The sequence below is a fragment of the Chionomys nivalis genome, chromosome 8 (genome assembly GCF_950005125.1).
Source record: "Chionomys nivalis chromosome 8, mChiNiv1.1, whole genome shotgun sequence".
NCBI lineage: Eukaryota > Metazoa > Chordata > Mammalia > Rodentia > Cricetidae > Chionomys > Chionomys nivalis.
In genome coordinates, this window is record NC_080093.1 from 47,833,697 (window position 1) to 47,857,883 (window position 24,187).

Genomic DNA, 24,187 nt, shown 5'->3' on the forward strand with positions numbered 1-24,187 from the left:
CCCTTGCCTCCCCAAGTTGTTTCTGGTCTTTAGCACAGCAATAGAAAGCTAACTAGAACACACCTGGAATGCAGAGGGACATTGGAAGGCTTTAGGAAGACCAATCAAGAAGTATATCCTGAATTTCTATGCGGAAAGGGGTTGTACTAGAGGCTGATCTTTAAACCTCATGCACCCAGGACAGCACTCTGCCACTGAGCTACAGTCCCAGACCTAGAGGATCTGTCTTTCACACTCCACTGAATATCCAAAGACTCCAGCTCCTGAGTCTCAAGGTGCCAAGTTGGATCAAGTTCTAGGCCAGGAGCCCTGGTTATCTGAGGTTTCCATTTCTGTCTGTCCAGGCTGTTTCCTTTGGCATACCACATCTGTCTGGCGAGATAATCATGTCGGACTCTGTTTTCTGCAATGCAAAGGGTGCTACAGCAAAGAGAAGGAACAAGCAGGAAAGAATGTTGCCCAGAACAGAACCCAGAGCTTCCCTCCAAAGACGTCACACCAGGTAGCTACTGCAGCATCCTTCCGGTAAAATCCCCTGCTTGTGCTTTATTGTATGCTGTGAAAATAAGCCTAATTATAAAACAGTAGAATCTATGAATCAAACTTCAAACCCTCTAGCAAAAGAAGATCCTGTAAGGCTGGGTAGTCATTCAACTCATTGCTTCTGTTTCTTGTTTCTGGAACACATGATTCCAATGAGGCCCAAGGCTGCCAATCCCACTCCAGTAATGCCTGCCACTTTGATGGCATCTGTGACCTGCAACAAAGAGGTGCGTCAGGCTCTGTGTCAAGAATGTGGGAGCAGGGTCGCTCAGCTCACGGCACCTCATACGCTCCCTTCACTTCCAGTGGCCAAACTCGAGAGCCAACAAATACTGCCAGGGTCAATGGGAGAAGAGGACTGGGAGGGAAAGGAAGGGACAGAACCAGCTGGCCTGAAATCTACCCGGACCCAAAGTGGTAGCCTGGATTGAGCCCCGGACTATTTACGTCTTTGTAAGGCGTCTATGGAAAGGACAGTGAGGTGACAGCAGGGACTGAAGTTCCTGGCCAACCGATGGCGAGTGCAAAGTCAGGAAGAAATTGCAATTGAGAAATCAAAAAAGTCTGACCTCCATGACACAAAGACCTCCTTCACACCCTGTTTCTAGTGTCTGGGTCTGCCGGGTATGGAGGTGTTCCCTTTAAAGGGTTGGGTTTTATTGCTTTTGCTGATTGCTTGTTTTTTCTTTTGGAATCAGAGTCTTTCTGTGTAGAACACTGAACTCAAGAGCCTCCTGCCTTGGCCTCCTAAGCACCAGGGTTAAAGACATGATGCTACACATGATCCACCCAGCGACCAGAGCAGAGTGGCCCCTATTCCACATCCTTCTTTTTGTCATTTTTTATATTTTAAGAAAGGGTCTCTAACTTGAGCTCAGTACACGGTGAAGTGTCTTAGAGTTTCTATTGTTGTGATAAAACACCCTGACCAATAGCACCTTGTAGAGAAAAGCGTTTATTTTATCCTATACTTCCAGGTAACACTCCACCATTGAGGGGAGTTGGGAAACGCAGGCAGGGCAGGAACTTACACAGAGGCCATGAAGGAAAGCTGCTTACGGGCTTGCTTCTCACACATGGCTTACTTAGCCTCCTTTCTTAGCACCTGGCACCACCAGCCCAGGGGTGGTAATATACCTACAATGAAATAGGCCTTCCCCCATCAATTATCAATAAAGAAAATGCACCACGAATTTGCACACAGGACAATCTAATGGGGGTATCTTCTCAGTTGAAGTTCCCTCATTCCAAAATGACTCTAAGCTTGTGTCAAATTGAAAAAACCTAGCCAGCACACCAAGGATAACCTGAAACTCCTGGTCCTCCTGCCTCCGCCCACCATGTGTTACAGGGGTGAGCCACAGAACCTGATTCTCTGTTCTTAAACTCCGCTAGAAATGGCAGTGATGCCATGCAGGTGTGAGCAGAACTGACCCGTGCTGCCGTCGAGCAGGAAAGGAAAGCACTGCAAAAGAGGGCGGTGCGGGGAAAGCGGAACGTTTGTCAACTCTCACTCTCCTCAAATCCAACTGAAGTAAAAGAAAGCGTTTGCTTGTGTGGGAGAGGGCTTCCTGGTAGAGCACTAGCCTACCAGGGAAAGACAGAGTTCAATCCCCAGCACCATTTGGGGGCATTTCTTTCTGGTTGTGAGCCTAGTCTTGGTGGCAGAGCCAGCCCTAGCCCTGGAGGCATTTGTTTTAGGCGGAATTCAACAAGGACAGAGAAGCTGAGGAGAAACCCTACTTAGAAAAAGAAACTCCTGAGAGGGTCAGGCAGACAAGCCAAGGTTCCTCCGGGAGTGAACAGGAGAGAACACTTCCGCCAGTTCCCTGGATCTCCTCCCTCACCCTAGCAGAGACCTGAATGTTTGTTCTTTGGACCAGATAAAAACAAGAACTTTCAAGGTCTACGAGTGTAGAACATGCGAGGTTGCGTCATACCACAAACAGGACACTGAGTGACTATGAGCATGTTCAATATGAGTCTCCCAGACCCCTCAGCCCCACTACTGCCCCTCGTGGTTGCATGCCGTTCTAGCGCCCCTGCTCTAACAAACTCTCCCTTCGAAACTCCACGAAACTCCATCATGCACTTCACAGCGCACGGCCCCATCTCTCCTAAAGCTCTCACATCCCAGCCTGATCATGGCTGTCTGGGGTTGGGAGGTTCTCGTTCTCTCTCCTAACAAAGCTTTTCTGAAGGATCACTTTATGTCAGTTCCTTTCTAGGAACTCATCTCCTTTCTTCTAACAGACAAAAGTTAGTGTGGGAGAGAAGCACAAGGGTTCCTCAGTGGCTCACGACCATCAGGATAAATAGGACTCAGCAACGAATGTTTCTTACTGTGTGTGTCTGTGTGTATTTCTCTCTGTGTGTGTGTATCTGTCCATGTGTATTTGTCCACGTATGTGCAGTGTGTGTGTGTGTGTGTGTGTGTGTGTGCTTTGCTGGTTATTGAACCCAGGGTCTTTAACCTTTATGCCAATAGACAGACTGAGTACTGTCATTCCCCAGATCCCTTCTATCATGGCATCATTTTCTAGTTTTCTTTTTTGTTAATGCTTTATTTTGTTTTGTTTTTTGAGACAAGGTTTCTTTGTGTAGCCCTGGCTGTCCTGAAATTCTCTCTCTCTCTGTCTCTCTCTCTGTCTCTCTGTCTCTGTCTCTGTGTGTGTGTGTGTGTGTGTGTGTGTGTGTGTGTGTGTGTGTGTAGATGAGGCTGGCCTTGAACTCACAGAGATCCACCTGCCTCTGCCTCCTGAGGGCTGGGATTAAAGGCGTGTGCCACCACTGCAATTGCAGTCACCCAATAACTAATGGCATTCCTCTTATACTCCTGCCTGCTTCCTACCCCAGAGGGGCTGTTCTATGAAGCCAGACTGTGATTCAGACCCTTGGGACTGCTCAGCAAACTCTGACAATAACGCCTTCCTCATTCACTTAGCAATGTGCAGCTCCTCTAAGTCAATCACCCTAGGCAGGGATATATCAAATAGCTGCTGAATAATCAGCTAATTGAAGAAAGAAATCAGGCTGCCCATTGGACGATACCTAATGTCTCACTGTAGACAAGAGAGACCAAACGTGGTAGCACTTGCCTGGGATCCCAGCACTTGCAAGCTAAATTGAGAAGGCTAAGGGGTTCAAGGCCAGGAGTCTTGAAAGAGAAAATGGACAAATGGAAGGGCCTCCTCTTGGATAAAGACAGTTGTAGCCTGCTAAGGGAGGCTGGTTAGATGAGTCCACACATCAACTCTCTCTGCCCCTCACCAACACAGCTGCATCGCACTGCCAGGAAAACAGCACAAGTCTGAAGACTCAAAAAGATTTTTTTGGGTGAAATGAATGGCCATAGCCAGATGACTTTTTCTAGAAGCTTCTATTTCCTCATCTACAAAATGGGGCTAACAGAGCTGCCTCCAAGGCTTGAAGAGCATCATCACAGGGGTGGACTGGTCGTCACTACCCTATGTGCTGATCTACACTGCCATCTCGCCTGCCTGACTCCCCACCCTGCGCATGACACCCGGGGACAGGAAGCATAACACCTAAGCTATTTTTTTATTTAAAATTTATTTATTATGTACATAGTGTTCTCCCTGCACACCAGAAGAGGGCACCAGATTTCATCACAGATGATTGCGAGCCAACACGTGGTTGCTGGGAATTGAACTCAGGACCTCTGAAAGAGTAGCCAGTGCTCTTAACCACTGAGCCATCTCTCCAGCACAGCCCACACCTAGGCTATTTTTGTCTTGTTTATAACTCTGTCTCCACCCACACTCACATCCAGTCACTGTTATCTGGGGAAATGACCTGGTACTTAAAGTCAGGTGCAGGGGCTAAGGACGTACCTGGTCACTGCGGGAAACTCCATAACGGAGTTCGTTCACAAAGTGCTCACAGTTCTCACTGGTCAGCTTGTAGAGCACCTCCTGTCCCACCAGCTCCTCGGCACGCTTAACGATCTTGCATGCAGGCAGTGGGGTATATTCACCGTCATGTTTGTTGTTGACCTGGTACTTGTCCTTCCCGGCCACATCACACAGCAGTTCTTTCTTCACTATGGCCTTGTCAGTCAAAGCAGACATGATGCTGGCTGCCCCAGCTCCTGCAATTTCACCTGTGGATTCACAAAGAACAGAGGAGTCATTCAGTGCTAGTCCGCAGATGGGCATCCAGGCTGAGCATCATCCACAAAGAATGAGCAGGACAGACACAGGTGAGGCTTTAATGCCACAATTTACTGTGATGCTTTAGTGGTACAGGGCTAGTAAGGGTAGTGGTCAGTTGAGGGATGAGATAGTGGCTCATTCTATAATCCAGGCTGGTCTAACCTAGAAACTACCATGTTATGTAGTCCAACCTGGTGTCAAACTCTCAACAACTTCCTTCCTCTGCAATCCATATGCTGGGATGATGGGCATATACCATCACCCCTGGCTACTGGGATGATGGACATGCATCATCACCCTGGCTACTGGAGTGTTTCTTTAACCAAGAGAAGCTGGTCCTCGGCATTGTAACCAGTTCTTGACTCTACAACTATGTGCTAGGACCTCCTCATCTTCCTGGGAAAAGAGCATATAACCTATTGATTCCATCTGGGCTACAGTTCCTTGACCTCACCAGGCTGATGGCCTCAGGAAGAGAGGTTGGTTGATGTGGGATTCCCCTCTGCATACTGTGAACATTACCATTGGTTAATAAAGAATCTGTTTTGGTGAACGGCTTAGCAGAGTAAAACCAGGCAGGAAATCTGAACAGAGATACAGAGAGAGAGTAGGCAGAGTCAAAGAGATGCCATGTAGCTGCCGAAGGAGAAAGATACTGCCAGAACCTTATCAGTAGTCAACAGCCTCATGGTGATACACAAATTAATAGAAATGGGTTAATTTAAGATGTAAGAGTTAGTTAATAAGAAGCCTGAGCTAATAGGCCAAACAGTGTTGTAATTAATATAGTTTTGTGTGGTTATTCGGGCCTGGGTGGCAAGGAAATAAATGCGTAGTCACTGCTATACCATTGGTCTTCTAGATTCCCACCTTTCCAGGAAAAAAAGGGACCAAAACACTCCAGCTGCTCCCCCAAAGAGACCCAGAGGATGTGGCAGCCAAACTCCACAGGTGAGAAGAGACAATAATGGAGTGACTCGAAGAGGAGGAACTTGGGTTCTGTAGGTCCAGGCTGAGGCAGTCAGGGGCAGCTGACATAGCACAGAGCCTGGGTCTCTTAACCCAATGACTTATACCCCGAGGAATGAGCATGCACTGGGTATGATGGCTGGAAAGGACCTATATCCCGAAGAAGTAGATCAGGAGCCCACGGAGCATCACAAGACTGGTTCCCTGTCAGGAACAGGGCCCTCTGGGTAAAGAAACAGAACCTCAGTAACCAGGACAGGACCAGTCTTTAAATGTGACACTGGGAGAGCATCAAGCAATGGCAGAAAGGAAAAGAGCAGAGGCCAAGTAATCTTTCTTCCATGAAGCTCAGTCATAGAATAGGCTGAACTCTTCCAATACATAAAACACTTGAACTGGGCATGGTGAGATACTCCCTTGATCCCAAAAACTTATGAGACAGGCAGGCAGACCTTTATGAATACAAGGGCAGCATAGTTTACATACATGATGAACCAGCCTAACTCCATTTTAAGATCAGAAGTCATTTTAGTACAAGGTCAAAATAAGTTCATTCCTATTTTCTGTAAAACTTGGGTTTGACCATGTATTGACCCATTTTCTGGAATTTGACATGGTCTACACCCTACATTCTGACTCCACCCTAAGAAGATAAGATATTCTGCCAAATAACTTTAAAATGTTCGGCCAAAAATGGATGGATCTAGAAAACATCATTTTGAATGAGGTAACCGAGACCCAGAAAGAGAATTACCATATGTACTCACTCATAAGTGGTTTTTAAACATAAAGCAAAGAAAACCAACCTACAAATCTAAACCCCAGAGAACCTAGATAACAATGAGGACTCTAAGAGAGACATATATGGATCTAATCCACATGGGAATTAGTAAAAGACAAGATCTCCTGAGTAAATTGGGAGCATGGGGACCATGGGACAGGGTTGAAAAGGAGGAGAGAGGCAGTGAGGGGAGCAGAGAAAAATGTAGAGCTTCAATAAAATCAATTTTTAAAAAAGCTAGTCGCAGGACAAGCTCCAAAATTACAGAGAAACCTTGTCTAGAAAAACCAAATAAATAAAAATAATTTTTTAAAAATGTTCAGTCAACTTCTTTCATAACCAAATCCCTCTTGAAAGCTCCCAACCCTTAAAAACCACTAGCCTTGCAGCTTTGGGGGGTTATATAAACCCCACTGTCTCCTGTGTTCAATGCTATTTTCTCAAACCCAACTTTAGGGCGATGACCCTATCTGACAGAAAACAAAATTTGCGTAATTTGATCAAAGAATTTGGATAATGATCTTTACTCTTTGGAGGGATTAACATAAGGAATTCTAGACCATGTAGGAATGACATAGCGAGACCCTGTCTTTTGTTTTGTTTTGAAACAGGATCCATGTAGCTCTACCTGTCCTGGAACACTTTATGTAGAACAGGCCTTGAACTCACACACAGAGATCTGCTGTTTTAACTTCATCACAGTAGCTGTGCCTTAATCTATTGCTATTTCAGCCAGCAATTGTGAATCCACAGTTACTGGCCTGTTTCTCTGGCCTGGTTGCCCAGACTGCAGCCTGGTGGGAATTCTGTTTCTGTAGGCACCAGCTTTGCCACTGCCGCTAACGGTAGCTTTCACTAAATCTCTATCATTCTATTTATTAAAAAGTTTTGAGATTCAAAGGCTGAGTGGCAACCAGCTTACCTTCTCTCCTGTGGGTGTCTCCCAAAGAGTGTGCAACATTCTGCTCCATCAAACAAAACAGTCATGCCACTCCAAATCCCTCCCTACTCCTTCCAGTGCATCTATCTCTTCCAGATGCTCCCTGATACTCTATGATCATTTTCTGTCAACTAGTTACTAACTAAGCCTCCTGACCCAAGGTTAATTTTTTTCAATATTTATTTATTTAATTTATTTATTATGTATACAATATTTTGTCTGTGTGTATGCCTGCAGGCCAGAAGAGGGCACCAGACCTCATTACAGATGGTTGTGAGCCACCATGTGGTTGCTGGGAATTGAACTCAGGACCTTTGGAAGAGCAGGCAATGCTCTTAACCTCTGAGCCATCTCTCCAGCCCCCAAGGTTATTTTTATTTAATGCAAATGCAAACTCTGATCGAATATTCCCCAATAGAGATCTGTCTGCCTCTGCCTCCTGAGGGCTGGGATTAAAGGAGTGCACCACTACACCCACCCATCCATGAGACCCTGTCTTTAAAAAATAAAAACTAGAAAACAGTTATGTATAGCTGTCTACAACAGACCTGACGTAAGACTAGGCCTATCAACAATCACCCATGGATTGGGGACGGACTCACAGGTGTCTACCCTCCCTGCTGAACTATTGACTATTGGTGGATCTAGGAGCAGGGCCATCATTGTCTTCTGTTGTGTACCTGATAAACCCACCAGGCTCCAGCAGATAGTTCCAAACCAAGGGTCACACAGAGGACTCTGATTAAACCAATGGGTCTCAACAAAAAAGGCATACGTGTGGGAAAGGGATTTGTAGGGAAGAGTGATGAGGATGGGGCCAGAGAGGGTGGGATAGTCAGGATGCACTTTGTACATAATGAAACTGTCTAAGAACAAATTCAATAAAAAATTATAAAGAAAGAAAAAACCTCAGCCTCTCTACAAAGACCCCTGTGTGGTACAGCACCAAAGGGGAAAGGCTCCCCCAGTGGAAGTATCACAGCTCTGAGGGGAAGTACTCTGGCAGTCAGAAGCCAAGGAATACCACAAAGTCACAACACACAACAAACCTCACACAAGAGACTTTTTGGGAAAGAAAAACCCAGGAGGCCGCTCTGCTCCTGCAAGAAGCAGCAGAGAACTGAACGGAAGACAGGGTTTATATAGGCTTTTTGCGGGGATGGAGGTTGTCAGGGTGAAGACTTTCAGGGTGGGATTTCCAGTCCTGAGATTGTGCTTTTTACCCTGTAGGGCTAACCTTGGCAACCTACATCTGGAGGGACTGGTTCCAGCTTTTACAGCCCTTAAAGTGTTCTGTGGGCAGAGCCTGACAGTTGTAGGTCCTCGGGGGCAGGGCCTGCCTATTCACAGGCCTTGAGGGACTGACACCCTGGGGTCTAAGGAAAAGCTCCGAACCCATCCTGACACATCAGATTGCCCTCACATGAACTTAGAAACAAAGGGTTAATCAAGGAGCAAGGAGCACCCAAGAACAACCTGTTACCCACAGCTCCACACGTCCTTTCCCAGTCCCTAGGCCCAGCACAATGAAGACCCTGGTGTTCTTACTTGGGGGAGCCAGGTGGATCACATATCCATCACCGACATAGACGGCCCAGTGTCTGTATATAGGACGGAAAATCTCAATCAGGTCTCCAGGCTTTGGTTCTGGCTGCAAAACCAAGAACACAACTATTAGTGATGACGTGAAACCTTGAGAGCAGGGCAGGCTCAGTTAAGGAGGTGCAGCCCCTATGTCCCATCAATCAGTTCTAGTAGGCAGGCCCATGTGGATGCAGGCCCTGCAAGTATGATGCTGGCTTGCCTCACAAGGCTGTGATCCAGGCCTGCAGGAAAGATACCATCCCCCACGCCCGCCCACATATGCCATGATTAAAAACTGCAAAATGGGGGCTGGAGAGATGTCTCGGCAGTTAAGAGTGCTTACTGCTCTCGCAGAGGACCTGGGGTTGGGTTCCCAGCCCCCACATGGTGGCTCACAACCATCTGTAACTCCAGTTGCCAGGGAATACTATGTCCTCTTCTGACCTCCACGGATACTGCATGAAAGGTGTTACACATACATACATGGTGTAGGAGGTCCTTCTGTTTGTGTGTTGATTTCATTGGTTAATGAATAAAGAAACTGCCTTGGCCTTTTGATAGGGCAGAACTTAGGTAGGTGGGGAAAACAGAACTGAATGCTGGGAGGAAGAAAGCAGAGTGAAGGAAAGAAGCCATGGATCCTCCGCCTGAGATGAACGCTGGTTAGAATTTTACCTGGTAAGCCACTGCCACTGCGAGACACAGATTACTAAAAATGGGTTAGATTAAGATATAAGAATTAGCCAATAAGAAACTAGAGCTAATGGGCCAAGCAGTATTTTAATGAATACAATTTCTGTGTGGTTATTTCGGGGCTAAGCTAGACGGGTGGCTGGGATGAACAAGCAGGCTTCTCCTTACAACACATACATCCACGTAAAACACGAATACACATAAAAATAAATCTAAGAAAGAAACCTATAATATGTAAATCTGATCAATATGTAATATGATCAGATACTGTAAATCTGATCAAAAGGATATTACTCAGGTCACAGGCTCTAGTAGGGGACCTACTACCGTTGTTTTGATAAATGGACAGACACACTGTCAAACTTCCTTCCAAATACTTGTGTTTATACACATAGAGGCTCCTTCTGCTGCAGGCAAAAGTCAATGCAGAGACTCATAACTTGGCAAAGTGCTGAGAATAAGCAGCTATTGAGTGCTCAGCTCTGATGGGACATCTACGTCACCACCGACCCACGCACCCAAGGTTCAGGAAATGTGGCAGAACCAGAGGATGGAGAAGAGTGCTGGTGTCTTCTGGACGTGACATGGCTGTAGCACCCAGGATCACTGCAGCTATGGTCACCTGTATAAGACTCACACAAGAGCAAGAGACCAGACCAATCAGTGTTCCAGCACGTAACACTAGTTGGATTCAGCGGGTTACTGAAACCAGAGAAGAGACAGAAGAGGCAGAGAGAAGGAACATGAAGGTGAGAAGGGGAGTTATGTTGGAATGGCCAGGTGAAGTTGGAGGTGGACTATGATCAAGATACATTGTATACATGTATGCAATTAATTATTAAAGAACAAATAAAAGACACTCCTTAATAACTGTGAACCTAAGTCGGGCGGTGATGGTGCACACCTTTAATCCCAGGACTCGGGAGGCAGAGGCAGGCGGATCTCTGTGAGCTAGTTCCAGGACAGCCACCACAGCTATAGAGAAACCCTGTCTTGAAAACAACAACAACAAAAAACTGTGAACCTAAAAGGTTACATTAGCTTTGTCTTCTTAGTGCTCTTGCTACAAATATTATTTACTGAACTCCTGCTGAGGCAGGATTATCAAGAATTCCAGACTAGGGTGAAGAAATGGCTCAGCAGTTAAGAACACTGACTGTTCTTCCAGAGGATCCAGATTAAATTCCCAGCACAAGGTGGCTTACAACTGTCTAACACCAGTCCAGGGAGACCTAAACCCTTTTCTGCCCTCTCTCAGGCACCAGGCCCATATGGTACACAGACATACATGCAGCCAAAAATACCCATACACATAAAATAAGTAAATAGTTTTTAAATGACTTCTAAGCTAACCTGGACCACATAATGAGACTCTGTCTCAAACCTCCTTCTTCACTCTCCCTACTCCCCTCCACACCTTACTGCAATAACAAAAATGCATTTAAAATGTAACAGTCCAGCCTGCAAAATATTCAGTTATTTACAAAATAATGAGTTAAAGGTCATATCCCCAAAACTATACACTATACAAATTTCTTTATATGACATTCCAAAGTAGGTATAAATACAGGATAGAAAACTGGTCAGCAATCCTAAGGGGCTGGGGTGAGGACAGGCACCATAAGAAAGGAACATGGGGCCGGGCGGTGGTGGCACACGCCTTTAATCCCAGCACTCGGGAGGCAGAGGCAGGCGGATCTCTGTGAGTTCGAGACCAGCCTGGTCTACAGAGCTAGTTCCAGGACAGGCTCCAAAGCCATAGAGAAACCCTGTCTCGAAAAACAAAAAAATAAATAAATAAATAAACCAAAAAAAAAAAAAAAAGAAAGAAAGGAACATGGGGATATTAGGGTTATTAAACTGTGCTCTTCTGCAGTTTTCTGACCTTTTTAGTTTCTTCCTTGTATACAATGTAGTGTAATCACATTCCCCACCCCCACTACCCTCTCTTGTCCCCTCCTCTTTCCAGAGGGCCCCCTTTATAGCCCCAGCTAGTCATTTCCTATTATATAGATACATATGTAATTTATTTATTTTAGATTTTTTTTTTTTATGTATGAAGGTGCTTTGTCTGCATGTATGCTTGTAGACCAGAGGGGAGTATCAGATTGTGAGCTGCCATGTGGGTGTTGGGAATCGAACCCAGGTCCTCTGGAAGAACAGCCAGTGCTCTTAACGGCTGAGCCATCTCTGCAGCCCTGTTATTTCCTATTTTCATGTCTCCATTTTGTGCAGGTGCTATACAAGGGTTCACAGCTACTGTATGTTCAAGACATGCATGATGCAGTGGCCAAGTCATATTCAGAAGACAGTGCCCCGAAACGCTCTTCCCCATCCTCTGGCTTTTTCTGTCTTTCCACCCCTCTGCCTCGGTATTCCCTGGTCCTGTGAGGGACGTAGCTATCCCTTTAGGACTGAGCACCAGCAGTCCTTATCCTCCGCGTTTCGACCAGTTCTGCATCTCTTCCTTGACTTAAGGCTGTGAGTGCATCTGCTCTGTCTTCCATTAGGGCAATGGTTCACTTGTGCTTATCAAAACGGAAGTACACACTTTAAAAGGTGAACTATATAATAAATTTGGGGTTTGGCAGGGTCTCACTTAGCCCAGGCTTGCCTGAACTTGCTATGTGGCTGAGGACAACCCTGTACTGATTTCCCACACCCACCTCCCAAGTGATAGAAGTTCTGGTGTGCATCACAGCAGCCGGCCCTCTTTATTCTGTTTTAACTGAAGTTATTATCTTTCCCATATTATTTCCTGGTTAAATTACACATTAATTTTTAAATTTAAAAATAAAAATTAGCTGAGTGTAGCGCCATACACCTTTAATACCAGTACTTGGAGACCTCCGTGAGTTCAAGGTCAGCCTGGTCTACAGAATGAGACCCTGTTCCAAAAGCAAACTGAAACCAGAGGGGAAGCAATAAAGAAGAACCAGAGTGACTCGGTGGTTAAGAGGAGCCACTGCTCTTGCCGATAACCCAGTTTCAGCAAGCAGCACCCGCATCAGGCAGCTCCCAGGTGCCTGTAACTCCAGCTCCAGGATCTGACCCTCTTCTGGGCTCCACAGGCCCTGACCTGAGACTTCACAGGCTTTGTGAAGGCTTTGTCAACAGAGGACTCGCAGCAGAAAAAGGGTAGCCTGCTAATCAAAAGTGTTATGGACTGGAAGATAGCTCAGTAAGCAAAGTGCTTGCTTTGTTTGACATCCATTTGATCCTCTCTAGAATCCACATGAAAAGTCAGCCGTGGTCATAAATGTGTGTTTACAGTCCCAGCACTGGTGAGGAGTTCTTGCAGGTTGCCCAAGTTTGGTTCCAAGTATGCAAATCAGGCAGTTCACAGTCACCTGTAACCCTGGCCTCCTCAGGCATCTGCACTCATGCCACACAGACACACATAGACACACACACACATGTGCACACACACAGACACACTTAAAATAAATCTCTTAAAAATAACCTAAAGTGTTTGTTTTCTAGCCTTGTACAGAAGAAAAACGCCAATCTGATGGACCAGCCTGATTCCATCTTAAAGTTAAAAACTATTTTGTTATAAGACCAAAATAAGTTCATTTCTGTTTGCTGCAAAATTCAAGTTAACCGTGTTTTTAACCTATTTCTGGAATTTGGTATACTCCCCACCCTGTGAAGTTTGACTCACACCTCAGACGTACTCTAGCCTGATAAGATAAGATGTTCTGCCTGGGCAGTGGTTGCAAATGCCTTTAATCCCAGCACTCGGGAGGCAGAGGCAGGCGGATCTCTGTGAGTTCAAGGCCAGCCTGGTCTACAATTGCTAGGACTACACAGTTAGAAGCTCTGTCTCAAAAAGCCAAAAAAAAAAAAAAAAAAAAAAAAAAAGTTTTGAGGAACTTTGACAAAATGTACCCCCCTATAATTGAGCAGGATTATGATCATCCTATCACCAAGGGCTGCCTCTTACCCTTCTGTGAGCTGCAGTTGTTCACTTTCAGCGTTGGGTGGCCCCCAGAAGCACCTTCAGCTCCCAGGTAGCCTGGGCAGTGTACCTGGCCACCCAGACCAGATTAGGTATAGTCTACCCTGGGCAGAGGCAGCATCCAATCTGCCCCTATGGATAAAGGTTTGTATGTTCCGAACAGGCAAGGTGGCCAAGCCCTAGTCATAGCAAAGAAGACTCTCTAGAAACCCCTGTCTGCGGACCAAAAGCCCTTAAAAAATCCTGTCCTAAAGGCCTCTCAGGAGGACCCTGTCCTTGCCCCATGCCTCCCCTTTATCTCCACTGCCCCCACCTCTCCTGAGCCTATTACCTCCTCCTGTTTCTCCCTCACCTCAGCCTCTCCAGCACTCACCCTACTCATCTCCTCCCTCTGTTCCAGCTGCCCCATGGAGCCCCCTTTGGTCCTTTCCCCTCCCATATGTGTCCGCGAGGTCCCAGTGGGCAGCCAGACTCAGTTTCGTGGCCCTGGCCAGCCTACAGCTCGTTTCCACTCCTATCCCCAAGCAGAAGCAGCTCCAGATTCAGCTTCCTCCCCCTGACCAACAGGTGACTTCAGTTTCCATTTCTGTGTGTGGAACAGGACTCCAGTCCCTGTCCTTCCTCTCTGCCAGGCACCTGAAGGATGATACCTATCTGTTCCTTTGCTACAACGGATCCTTACAACTGGAAACCAGACTCCTCCTACCAGCAAAGACCCTAATTCTCTGACTTCCCTGACTAATTCTGTGTTGATTTTTTTTTTTTTTAAACCATTTCCTCACCTAGGATGAATGACTGCCAACAAATTCTCGGCACTCTCTTCGCTAAGGGAGAGAGAGCAAATCCTACCTAGCAGAAGCAGCTAAGGAGCTGACCAATTAAGCAGTCTTGATAATGATCTGAGAACAGCAGCTATTGACAAAGTTCTCTTCCGGAGACCAGACTGGGATTATGGGACAGAAGGAGACAGGAGGTCACCCTGAGTACCACCAGATTCCTCTGAAGGGCCTGAGGTTGGCGACTCACAAACCTACTAGTCTGTCTACAGAAGCCGATATAAAACAAGGCTCAGAAGAAGCATCTGGAAGCATGCCCACTATATATATATACTTCTCCAGATCTGGAGGACCCGGAAAACCTCAAAGCGATTAACCTGGCCTTATGAGAAAAAAACCCAAAAGATGGATGGGTTTGTAGGAAAGAATTGGTCAGAATTATTAGAAATAGCCCAAAAAGTATTTGACAATAGAGGCATCAAGGAAGATTCTCTAGTGAAAATGAACCGTGCCACTGTGGCAGCACTACAGGCTCCTGGCACTTCCGGCCCTGAATAAGCCACCTGCAAGAAAAAGAAAACACCCTTACAAAAGTCCTGCCAGGAATTGGGACACTGAAAAAATGACCCCAGTGGAAACGGGTTGGCCTTCTCAGCCACAGATAAACAGTCCTGACTCTGGAAGAACTGGGGGTGGGGACATGGCTCTCTCAATTTAGGCCCCCAGAAACCTATGATAACTTTCTCAATTGGGGACCAACCTGTAAACTTCTGGTAGACCCGGGAGCATCACTTTGTGTATTACTGAAACCCTGAGACCCCTTGATAAAAGGACAATGGAAGAACAGAGAACTACATGGGAAATTTAAAACTATAACTGGACCACCAAATGGACTGTGGTTTTTATTTTCACTCAGTGGAATCAGCAAATCTCTGCTATAAAAGGACCCACAGGGATCCCAGGAGCCCAACTGAATGCTGTTGTATTCTGCATAGGGAACATGGTTTGGATTATCAGAAAGTCCTCTCAGATGCAGAAACAAGGCTGCCTTTTCCAGAATGGGGCTCAGGAAACCCCTAGCCATCACAACACCCTACACAGCACAGGCAGGGACAGTGACAAAGCTGAGACTGTGCGCCCACAGGATTTCAGAACAAAGCACTTTTATTTCCCACAAAAGAGGGCTGCAGAGCAGCCGTTTCCCTTAGCCAGCAAATTGAGGAATTCTGGCCTCTGAAATTCATTTTGAAAAACAACCCCAACTACTTTATAAGGACCAAATTAAACATATCATATATACACACACACATCAGATCACTGAAGAGAACAATATGGATTTATATGAACGGTATAGAAACAATAATAAAAATTTCTTTCAAAAAAGCAAGCCAAAGCCAGACACGATGGTGCACACCTTTAATCCCAGTATTTGGGAGGCAGAGGAAGGTGGATCTCTGTGAGTCTGAGGCAAATCTGATCTATGTACTGAGTTCTAGGACAGTCAGAGCTACATTTTTTTTAAAAGGCAAGTTGAAGGCTGGGGATGTGGCTTCGCTGGTAGGGCACCAGTCTGGCATGTACAAAGCCATGGGTTCATTCCTCAGCACCCCATAAAACCTAGTGCAGTGGTGCCTGCCTGCAGTCCCTGCATCTGGGAGGGAAGGCCAGAGGAACAGAAGTTCAAGATCAGCCTCAGTAAATTCGGAGGCCAGCTTGGACTTCATGAGACCCAATCTCAAAAATGCCCCTCTCATCAAAAAATAAGTTGGAAGACATGACAGGGTTGAGGATGCCACTCAGGGGAAGGGCACTTGCTTAGCATGCCAAGGTCTGGGTTTGATTACCAGAATCACCACCTCCCCCTAAAAAGACTACTATTCTATTTCTGCTTAAATGTACATTTTTATATACTTGGAATTAAAATGAATTATATATTATGCATGATCTGGGGAAAAAATGCCAAACTATTGGTTACTCCCTACAGTGACTAATAGACATCGGGGGGACTCACACTTTACTATTTGATTCTTTGAATATTTTTACTATGAATTATTTTAAAAATAAAATTTTTAAAGAATTGAGTGTGAGAAAACACATGTGTGTTGCATGTCTGTGTCTGTGAGTGTTCATGTGCCTGTGTGTTCATGTGCGTGTTCATGTGTGTATGTGTGTCTCTATGCGTGTGTGTGTGTGGTGTATTGTGTGTGGTGTGTGTATCTATATGTATGTGTGTCTGTATGTGTATACAGAGGCCAGATGCCAACATCAGGAGTCATCCTCAGCCAATTTCCACCTTATTTTGAGACAAGGCCTCTCACTGACCCTGAAACTCACTGGTATAGCTAGGCTGGCAGACCCTTGAGCTCCAAAGAGTCTTCTCTCCCCACCCCTAGTGCTGGGACTGCAAACATGTACCACAGGCCCCGCTTTTTATATGGATGCTGAGGATCTGAATTTAGGCGTCCAGCACACACAGCAAGAGCTTTGCTGACTATGCCATATCTTCAATCCCAGTATTTAAAAAAAGAAAATGTAAGTGAGAAGAAATGCTCACATGTTGAATATTCAGTTTTTAAATTGGAAAATGGAGATACCATCTGTTACCAAACCCTCATGAAATTGTCTTAATTAGGAGTATTAATTTTTATTGATTTTCTAGTTTTTAAAATTGTTTTAATAGTTGGGTAGTGATGCTGTATGACTTTAATCCGAGCACTTGGGAAGCAGAGGCAGGTAAGTGGATCTCTGTGAGTTCAAAGCCAGCTTGGTCTACAGAGCGAATTCCAGGCAGCCAGGGCTACACAGAGAAACTCTGTCTTGAAAAAACACAAACAAAAAAGTTTAAATAAATATGTACCTATGTTTTGGTTTTGGTTTTGTTTAATAGGAGGGTTAAATGCTTTTCTTTATTTTTATTTTTTATATTTTTTATAGGTATCCATGTTTTGCCTATGTACCATATACATTTCAGATGCCTTTAGATGCCAGAAGAGGGCCTTGGATTCCCTTCAACTGGAATTATAGGCAGTAGTGAGCTTCTATATGGGTGCTGGAACCTGAGTCTTCTGCAAGAACAGGAAGTGCTCTTAGCATCTCAACAGTCTCTCCAGTCCCTATCTTTTTGTTTTTTTTTTTTTCTTTGTTGAGACAGGATTTCACTTTGTAGTTCAGGATGATCTCAGATTTACTATATAACTCAGGCTAGCCTCAAACTCATAGTAATCCTCCTGCCTCACCTTCTTGATGCTACGATTATACCACCTTGAAACTTGACAAAAATCAGTGGGCTATAATCTGGAAAGATGACTCAATAACACTTGCCATGCAAATCTGATGACCTGAGCTCAGTCCCCAGACCCCATTATGGAAGGAAAGAACCAGCTCCCATAGGTTGTCTGGTTTCCACACGTGTGCCATAGCACACAGGCTCAGAGAGAGATGGGAGATGCGGGATAAAATAAATGTAAGATTTTTAAATATTTACTTATAGTGTGGCCAGTGTAATAAAGGGCTACATCAGCAATACTGTTCCAAGGACAAAAACCATCATTGCTGGACCAATGTGAAGTAAACTGCTTGCTTTGAACTGTTTAGAAATTGAAAAGCTGGAAACCCTCCTGGATATCTAACAACTGGGTTTAAACTGTCAGGAGGGATTGTTTTCACCAACAATTCATTTATTCTTTTGTATTATTTACTCACACTTCCATTTATTTTTCCCCACTCAACCAACCAACGACCATTTAAATGTGCACGGCATTTAAGAACCTTATCTTCCCGGGTGCTATATTATAGGCGAGGCCCACTATGCCTGACTACTGATGGCTCTGTTTAACTCAAGCTAAGTTTAATTTTCAGGAACGGCACAGTGATTATGCTTAGGACTTTGTGCTTCAAACCATGGCTCAACTGCTTACTGTAGAGCACTGGACAAGTTTACCCAAACTCTCCTTGGGCCTTACTCTCCTCGGCCAAAAAATGAGGACAGTTGTATACGGCATCTGATTCAGATTAAATAAGCCAATAGCTATAAAACACTGGGTGGAGGAGGAAATAGCTCAATAGAAAAAGCATTTGCCGCACAAATACAAAGTTTGGCTTGATTCCAAAAAAAAAAAAAAAAAAAAAAAGCCAGGGGCCAGGAGTCAGGTTTGGTGGCAGCACACACCTTTGAGCCACTCCTCTGAGTTCAAATCTAGTCTACATGGTAAGCTCCAGGCCACCCAAAGCTACAGAGAGACCTTGCTGAAACAGAAAGCCACATTGGAATGAGTAAAAGCACTTGCCTGAAGCTCATGGCCCAGCTACACTGCATAGTGGCAGAACCAAGAGAGACCCTGCCTCAAAAAGGCAAAAGTGAGAACTAATTCCTAAATGCAATTCTCTGATCTCCACGCAAGCAATTATAACATATAGCCAGCCAGGAAAGCCTACTTGGGAAATCTGCCCCTCTCCCCCAAAAAAAGGTAGAGGCTAGAGAGATGCCTCAGTATTAAGAGCACTGGTTGATCTTTCAGAAGACATGGGTTTGATTCCCAGAACCCACATGGCATCGTAACTCAAGTCCCAGGGAATCAGGGGCTCTCCTCTAACTTTTGTGGGCACTGCATGCACATAGCATGCAGACATAGAAGCAGTCAGAACACCCATATACATAAAATAAAAAAATAAACTAAAAATGAAAGAGGGACAGCATCCAAGACTGCCCTCTTGCCTCCCGATGCACGCAGCATACATGAGCATATGCACACTGTTTTATGATCACGACTCAGCACAGAGGGAGTGTTTCTGCTGCTGTAATGGGTGGGTGCTGTTAGTCTGTTTTCATCCAGATACAGCGAGGACACCATGGCTCTTGTGAACGCCAGCCTGAGAGAATTCTCCCTGTTCCTGGAAACCACATGCCCCAGTGAATGTGAAAATACCTGACCATGTCTTTCACTTTTGATGCCGAGTTAAAGGTCTGGGAGCTTGTGGAACACAAACAAAGCCTGAGTCTTGCCAAGAATGGACTTTTCACGAGAAGTTGGGGGAGTTTCCATACAAAGGTTTTGAGAAAAGAAAATCTGTGAGAGCTAGGGGCTGATCTGAGATGACTGGAACCCCAAAAAACACCAGGCACCCTTAGAAACCGTTCAAACTTCTGGACTTAATCCCTGGGAACTCTCTGGTTAACCAGGACTGTTAATAGCTACCCAGTACTGCTTGTGTAAGAAATAACTGGGATAGTGGCTGAACGCTGTAAAACCACTTAAACCTACGAGGAAAATGCTAGAGAGCCTGTGCTACAGGCTAGGTGGGGGAGGGGAAGGGGTGCAGAAGAAGTAGGAAGAGCCTGGCAGCCCTGGCTTCCTAGCCTGGGGTCCAGAAAAAAGGTAGATAAGACAGACCTGGCCTAACACGTTACCCTTTCCTCATGCCCCTGCCCAAGCCTCCTTGTCAGTCAGAGTGCCAGTGGCAACTCCAGCAGGCGTCCCAGATCTCAGAAGCCCAAATGCCCCAAGCATCCTGCCCACCCAGGCTCTCCAGCGCCAAACCCTAGCCTCCTCCAGGGTAAACCTGGCTCCTTTGTGCTTTCCAAACAGCCCCACCACCAACTCATACACCCCCACCAAACCCTACTGGGGCCTTCACAGGTTACCTGGAATCCTGCTAACGGCCTCACTTTATAGATGAGAAAAAAAGAGTTTCCAAGCTGGGAATGAACTTACCCAAGGCATCAGAGACTGTCCAGAAGCCATAGCAGGATTCTACCACAGATCTACGTGGATTCAAGTATCCATTGATATAATAGGATATGAAAAACAAAAGAGCTGGGGGCGGGGGCCACAGGAAGGCCTATCAGACTCTCTTATTGTAGAGCCCCGGCTTCAACTCTAGTGTGGGAGCTCTCCCCTAAACTGAAACCAGCTTCAAGGTCAAGTAATAGATAAGTGGGTAGGAGAGGAAACCTCAGGGCCTCCTCCCTCACATCCTGCAGAGGAAGCTGTTCCCTCCTCCACGATCCCAGCCCAGTCTTTTTTTTTTTTTTTTTCTGTTCGGGTTTTGGATTTGATTTCTCATTGTTGGTGGTAGTTTGTTTTGTTTTGTTGTTGATGATAGTGCTGGTGGTAGTGGATTTTATTTATTTTTGAGATGGGGGGGTCTTGTTGTATTGACCAGCCTGGCCTCCAACTCTACATACTACCTCCCCAGTGGTAGAATTACAAGTGTGTGCGCGCGTGCGTGCGTGTGTGTGTGTGTGTGTGTGTGTGTGTGTGTGTATGTGTGTGTGTGACCATGCCCAGTTCGCTAGCTCTCTTAGACAGAATGACTGTAATGAACAGTGTACCCTATTATCTAGACCGGCCCAGCATGCTGAGGGGTGAGGACTGGATCCACCCCACCAGCATCCAGCCTGGCACTTACAGGGTCTCATCAGAGGCTGATGGCCTGGGGAGGGGACACTGTCTATTCCTCCAGTCCCTCCCAACTCTGGGGGTGAAGATGCAACCCTGCAGGAACAGAAGCCCCCACGACACTTGAGAAGCATCCTCTTCCCTCCCCTTTCTTTGCACCCTAACCCTAACTCCACAGATTCCCCCAGATGTCAACTTCAGATCAGAAAATGGTCAGACCTAGCTTAGTGGCCCTTGCCTTTACTCCCAGTGCCTGGGAGGCAGAGACCTGCGGATCTCTTTCAGTTCTGAGATCATCCTGGTCTACAGGGTGGATTCTGGGACAGCCAGAACTACATAGATACTCTGTCTCAAAAAAGCAAAACAAGATAAGAAAGGAAGCAGGCCGTTCAGGGCTCTGGGCTCGGGACTGGAAGGTACATTCACATCACAGGACTTCGGTTTCAGTTTGAGTTTGAGTACTCACTTCCTGGAAACACACCCAAAGTTCAGCAAAACAGTAGTAAAAGATGAAAGCATCTTTCATCCAAACTTCTTACCTGGCTAGAAAGTTTAGAGCAGGGAGAGGCCTGGGCTGAACCTTCATGCCGCCCTCTTCTCCCAAGCCCTGCCGAGGTAGCTGCACAGGTCTCTAGCCACAGTCTACATTTTTAGTTCGGGTTTGGTTTTTGTTTTTTAAACTTTTTTCCTTTATTTTTATCTTATGTAAATGTGTGCTTTGACTGCACATTTGTCTATGCATCATATGTGTACAAGTGCTCTTGGATGCCAGCAAAGGGCGTCAGACCACATGGTACTGGAGTTACAGACGGCTGTTGGCTACCGAGTGTGCGCTGGGAATTGAATACACATCCTCTGGAAAAACATCCGGTGCACTTAACCACTGAGATTTGTCTTATTTTGTTTGAGTCATGTCTCCCTACATAGCCCAGGCTAGCCTCCAACTCTGCATCCTCTTGCATCAAGCTCCCAAGTGGTGGGATTGTGGGTGTGTGCCACCATGCCCAGCTTCACAGCCCTGCTGATGGGATAACTACAAATATTGAGCTGAGTGCAGGGAAAAGAATGATGAGTTTCCCTGCTCAGCCTGAGAGGAGAAGGATCATAAGGAAGATTTAATAACTTCTGTGCAAACCTCCAGTTGGTAAATATTTATTTCTCATTCTTTTAATTAAATAAAAATGCACAGACGGTGAGATGGCTCATCAAGGAAAGGAGATTGCTGCCAGGCCTGATGACCTAAGTCCAAATCCCAGGACCCAAATAGTGAACAAGAGAATTAATTCCTGCAAGCTGTTCTCTGACCTCCACATGTTAGCCAAGGCCGATGCATGCCCCCAAAACACATAAATTTAAAAACAGTTTGTGTATGTGCATAAGTCAAACACACACAACAGAAGCACACATGAGGGGCTGGAGAGATGGCTCAGCGGTTAAGAGCACTGTGTGCTCTTCCAAAGGACCCGAGTTCAATTCCCAGCAACCACATGGTGGCTCACAACCATTTGTAATGAGGTCTGGTGTCCTCTTCTGGCCTGCAGGCATATATGCAAACAGAATATTGTATCCATAATAAATAAATTTAAAAAAAAGAAAGAAGCCCACATGAGTTCCTAATGTCTCAGCGGTAGTTTATGGTGCTGTGGTCTTGGGTCTTAACACCTGAAAGCGCAGCCTGGAACCAGACTCGTGTGACTGTTCTGGGAACTACTAACTTTTAAATGATATTTCACGCAGGGGAACAGAATGAATTCAAGCTTGATTAAAATCCACAACAGGTATTGAACTAGAACACAATCCCAACTGGGTTGGTTGTCTTCAAAACCCTACAGTTTGAACCAAATCAGTAAAGCCCTTGTTAAAGTGAAGACATTTGCCCAGTAAAGATCTCAAGAAAGATACTGGGGCTGGGATGTGTCTCAGTTGGTAGAGAGCTTGCCTGGCATGCAGGAGAGTTTCAAAAAACCGAGTATGGGGTACACACCTACAATTCCAGCACTTAAGAAGCGGAGCCAGGGGAATCAGAAATCCAAGGCTGTCCTCACTACATAGCAAGTTTGAAACCAGCCTGAGTTATCTAAGGCCTTGTCTCAACAAATAAACAACAAACAAAAAATAAATAAACAAAAAATCAGAAAGACAGGGGAATGGAGGGAAAAAAAGGAACGAAGGAGAAACAAGAGCTGGAATCTGCTGGTGGCAGGGATGGTCATGAAATGAGTCAGCTGAGGAGAGAAAAGCTCACTGCCATCAGAGGGTTCTGCCTCCGGACTTTCCAGCCCAGGAATCTGCCCACGGTTCCTGATTTGATAGAAAGACCAAACCTCCAACTGTGCCTACCTCTTATGCCTTCTATTGAGCCTCTTTCAAGCAGGGTGGCTTTCCAACCTGCCCACTTCAGCAACTGCTGCCATCACTCAACAAGTGGCATCTGACCCATAGCTGATACCTGATCCCAGGAGCAGAGAAAAGTGTGGCTTTCACTACAAAGATCCTCTTCAAAACAGCAAATCAGACCCCGAGAAGACAAGAGTCATAATAAAAACACTACCTCATCCCTGCCCCCCTCCCCCCTCCACCCCCATACTTACTATGGGCGTTGGCATCTTCTTCAGTGATGTGCGGGGCTCAGCTTCAGCTCAGCAGCGGTGTGGATGCCTAAGGCACAGAGGGAGCAGAGCTTATTATGTCTCTAACAAGAAGCAAGGTCCCCAAGCCCTCAGGAGCAGGGCCCTCTAGGAACAACCCCCAAACTCTTCCAACTTTCTCGCCCACCTCTGCTTTGCTCTGCACTTGCCCTTGAACGGACAAACCCCTCGCCGGAGGCCAGGCGGCTCACCCGATCCCTGTTCTGGCCGGGCATTCGCGCGTCCCTGGCTGCTTTTCTCTGCCCCGGCGGGTGCCAGGTGGGTGACAGCTACTCGCCTGACTTGTTTATGCCCGCGCAGCCGTTCTCCAGCTCCCAGACAGCTCACGGGGACCCGCAGAGGCACCTGGGCTTTCTCACCTTTGCTTAGGTCCCAAAAGAAGCGCTCCACCCTCCTCAGGTCACGAGCGTGCAAGCCAGGCCAGCGCAATCAGGATCGGTTTAATGGCTGCAGAGTCCTGGCCGCGCTTTGTCACCCCGCCCACCTCCAGTGACAGGCTAATGACAGCATCGCCAAGGGCCTGCCTGCTGCGTCCTCTGGGGTTCACTTAAATGCCTCCCTCCTGCTTCATGCCTGGCCACCCTGCTCCTCTGCCCCAGATTCCCCTGCCCCTAACAGCCTTCACACACTCCTCTATCAGTGCCTAACATGTAAGAACATGTCACATTACTTGTTATCTTTGTGAACGAATCATACAGAAGGGTTATTTATCTCTTCCA

General features: G+C 46.1%; 1 protein-coding gene across 3 annotated transcripts; it reads right to left on the reverse strand.

The window, feature by feature from the left end:
- Positions 1-520: 520 nt before the first annotated feature.
- Positions 521-23,968, reverse strand: LOC130879737 (phospholipase A and acyltransferase 3). Of its 3 annotated transcripts, none has more exons than XM_057778523.1 (5): positions 23,828-23,968; positions 23,412-23,478; positions 8,957-9,059; positions 4,398-4,666; positions 521-757 (listed from the first exon to the last, which is right to left on the reverse strand). In XM_057778523.1, the coding sequence occupies exons 2-5, from the start codon at positions 23,424-23,426 to the stop codon at positions 656-658; spliced, it is 489 nt and encodes a 162-aa protein (XP_057634506.1). In that variant the 5' UTR covers positions 23,427-23,478; positions 23,828-23,968; the 3' UTR covers positions 521-655. The 3 variants fall into 3 exon arrangements, with proteins under 3 accessions (XP_057634506.1, XP_057634507.1, XP_057634505.1); XM_057778524.1 differs by lacking the exon at positions 23,828-23,968 and adding an exon at positions 23,596-23,737; XM_057778522.1 differs by lacking the exons at positions 23,412-23,478; positions 23,828-23,968 and adding an exon at positions 20,134-20,308.
- Between the last annotated feature and the right edge of the window lie 219 nt (positions 23,969-24,187).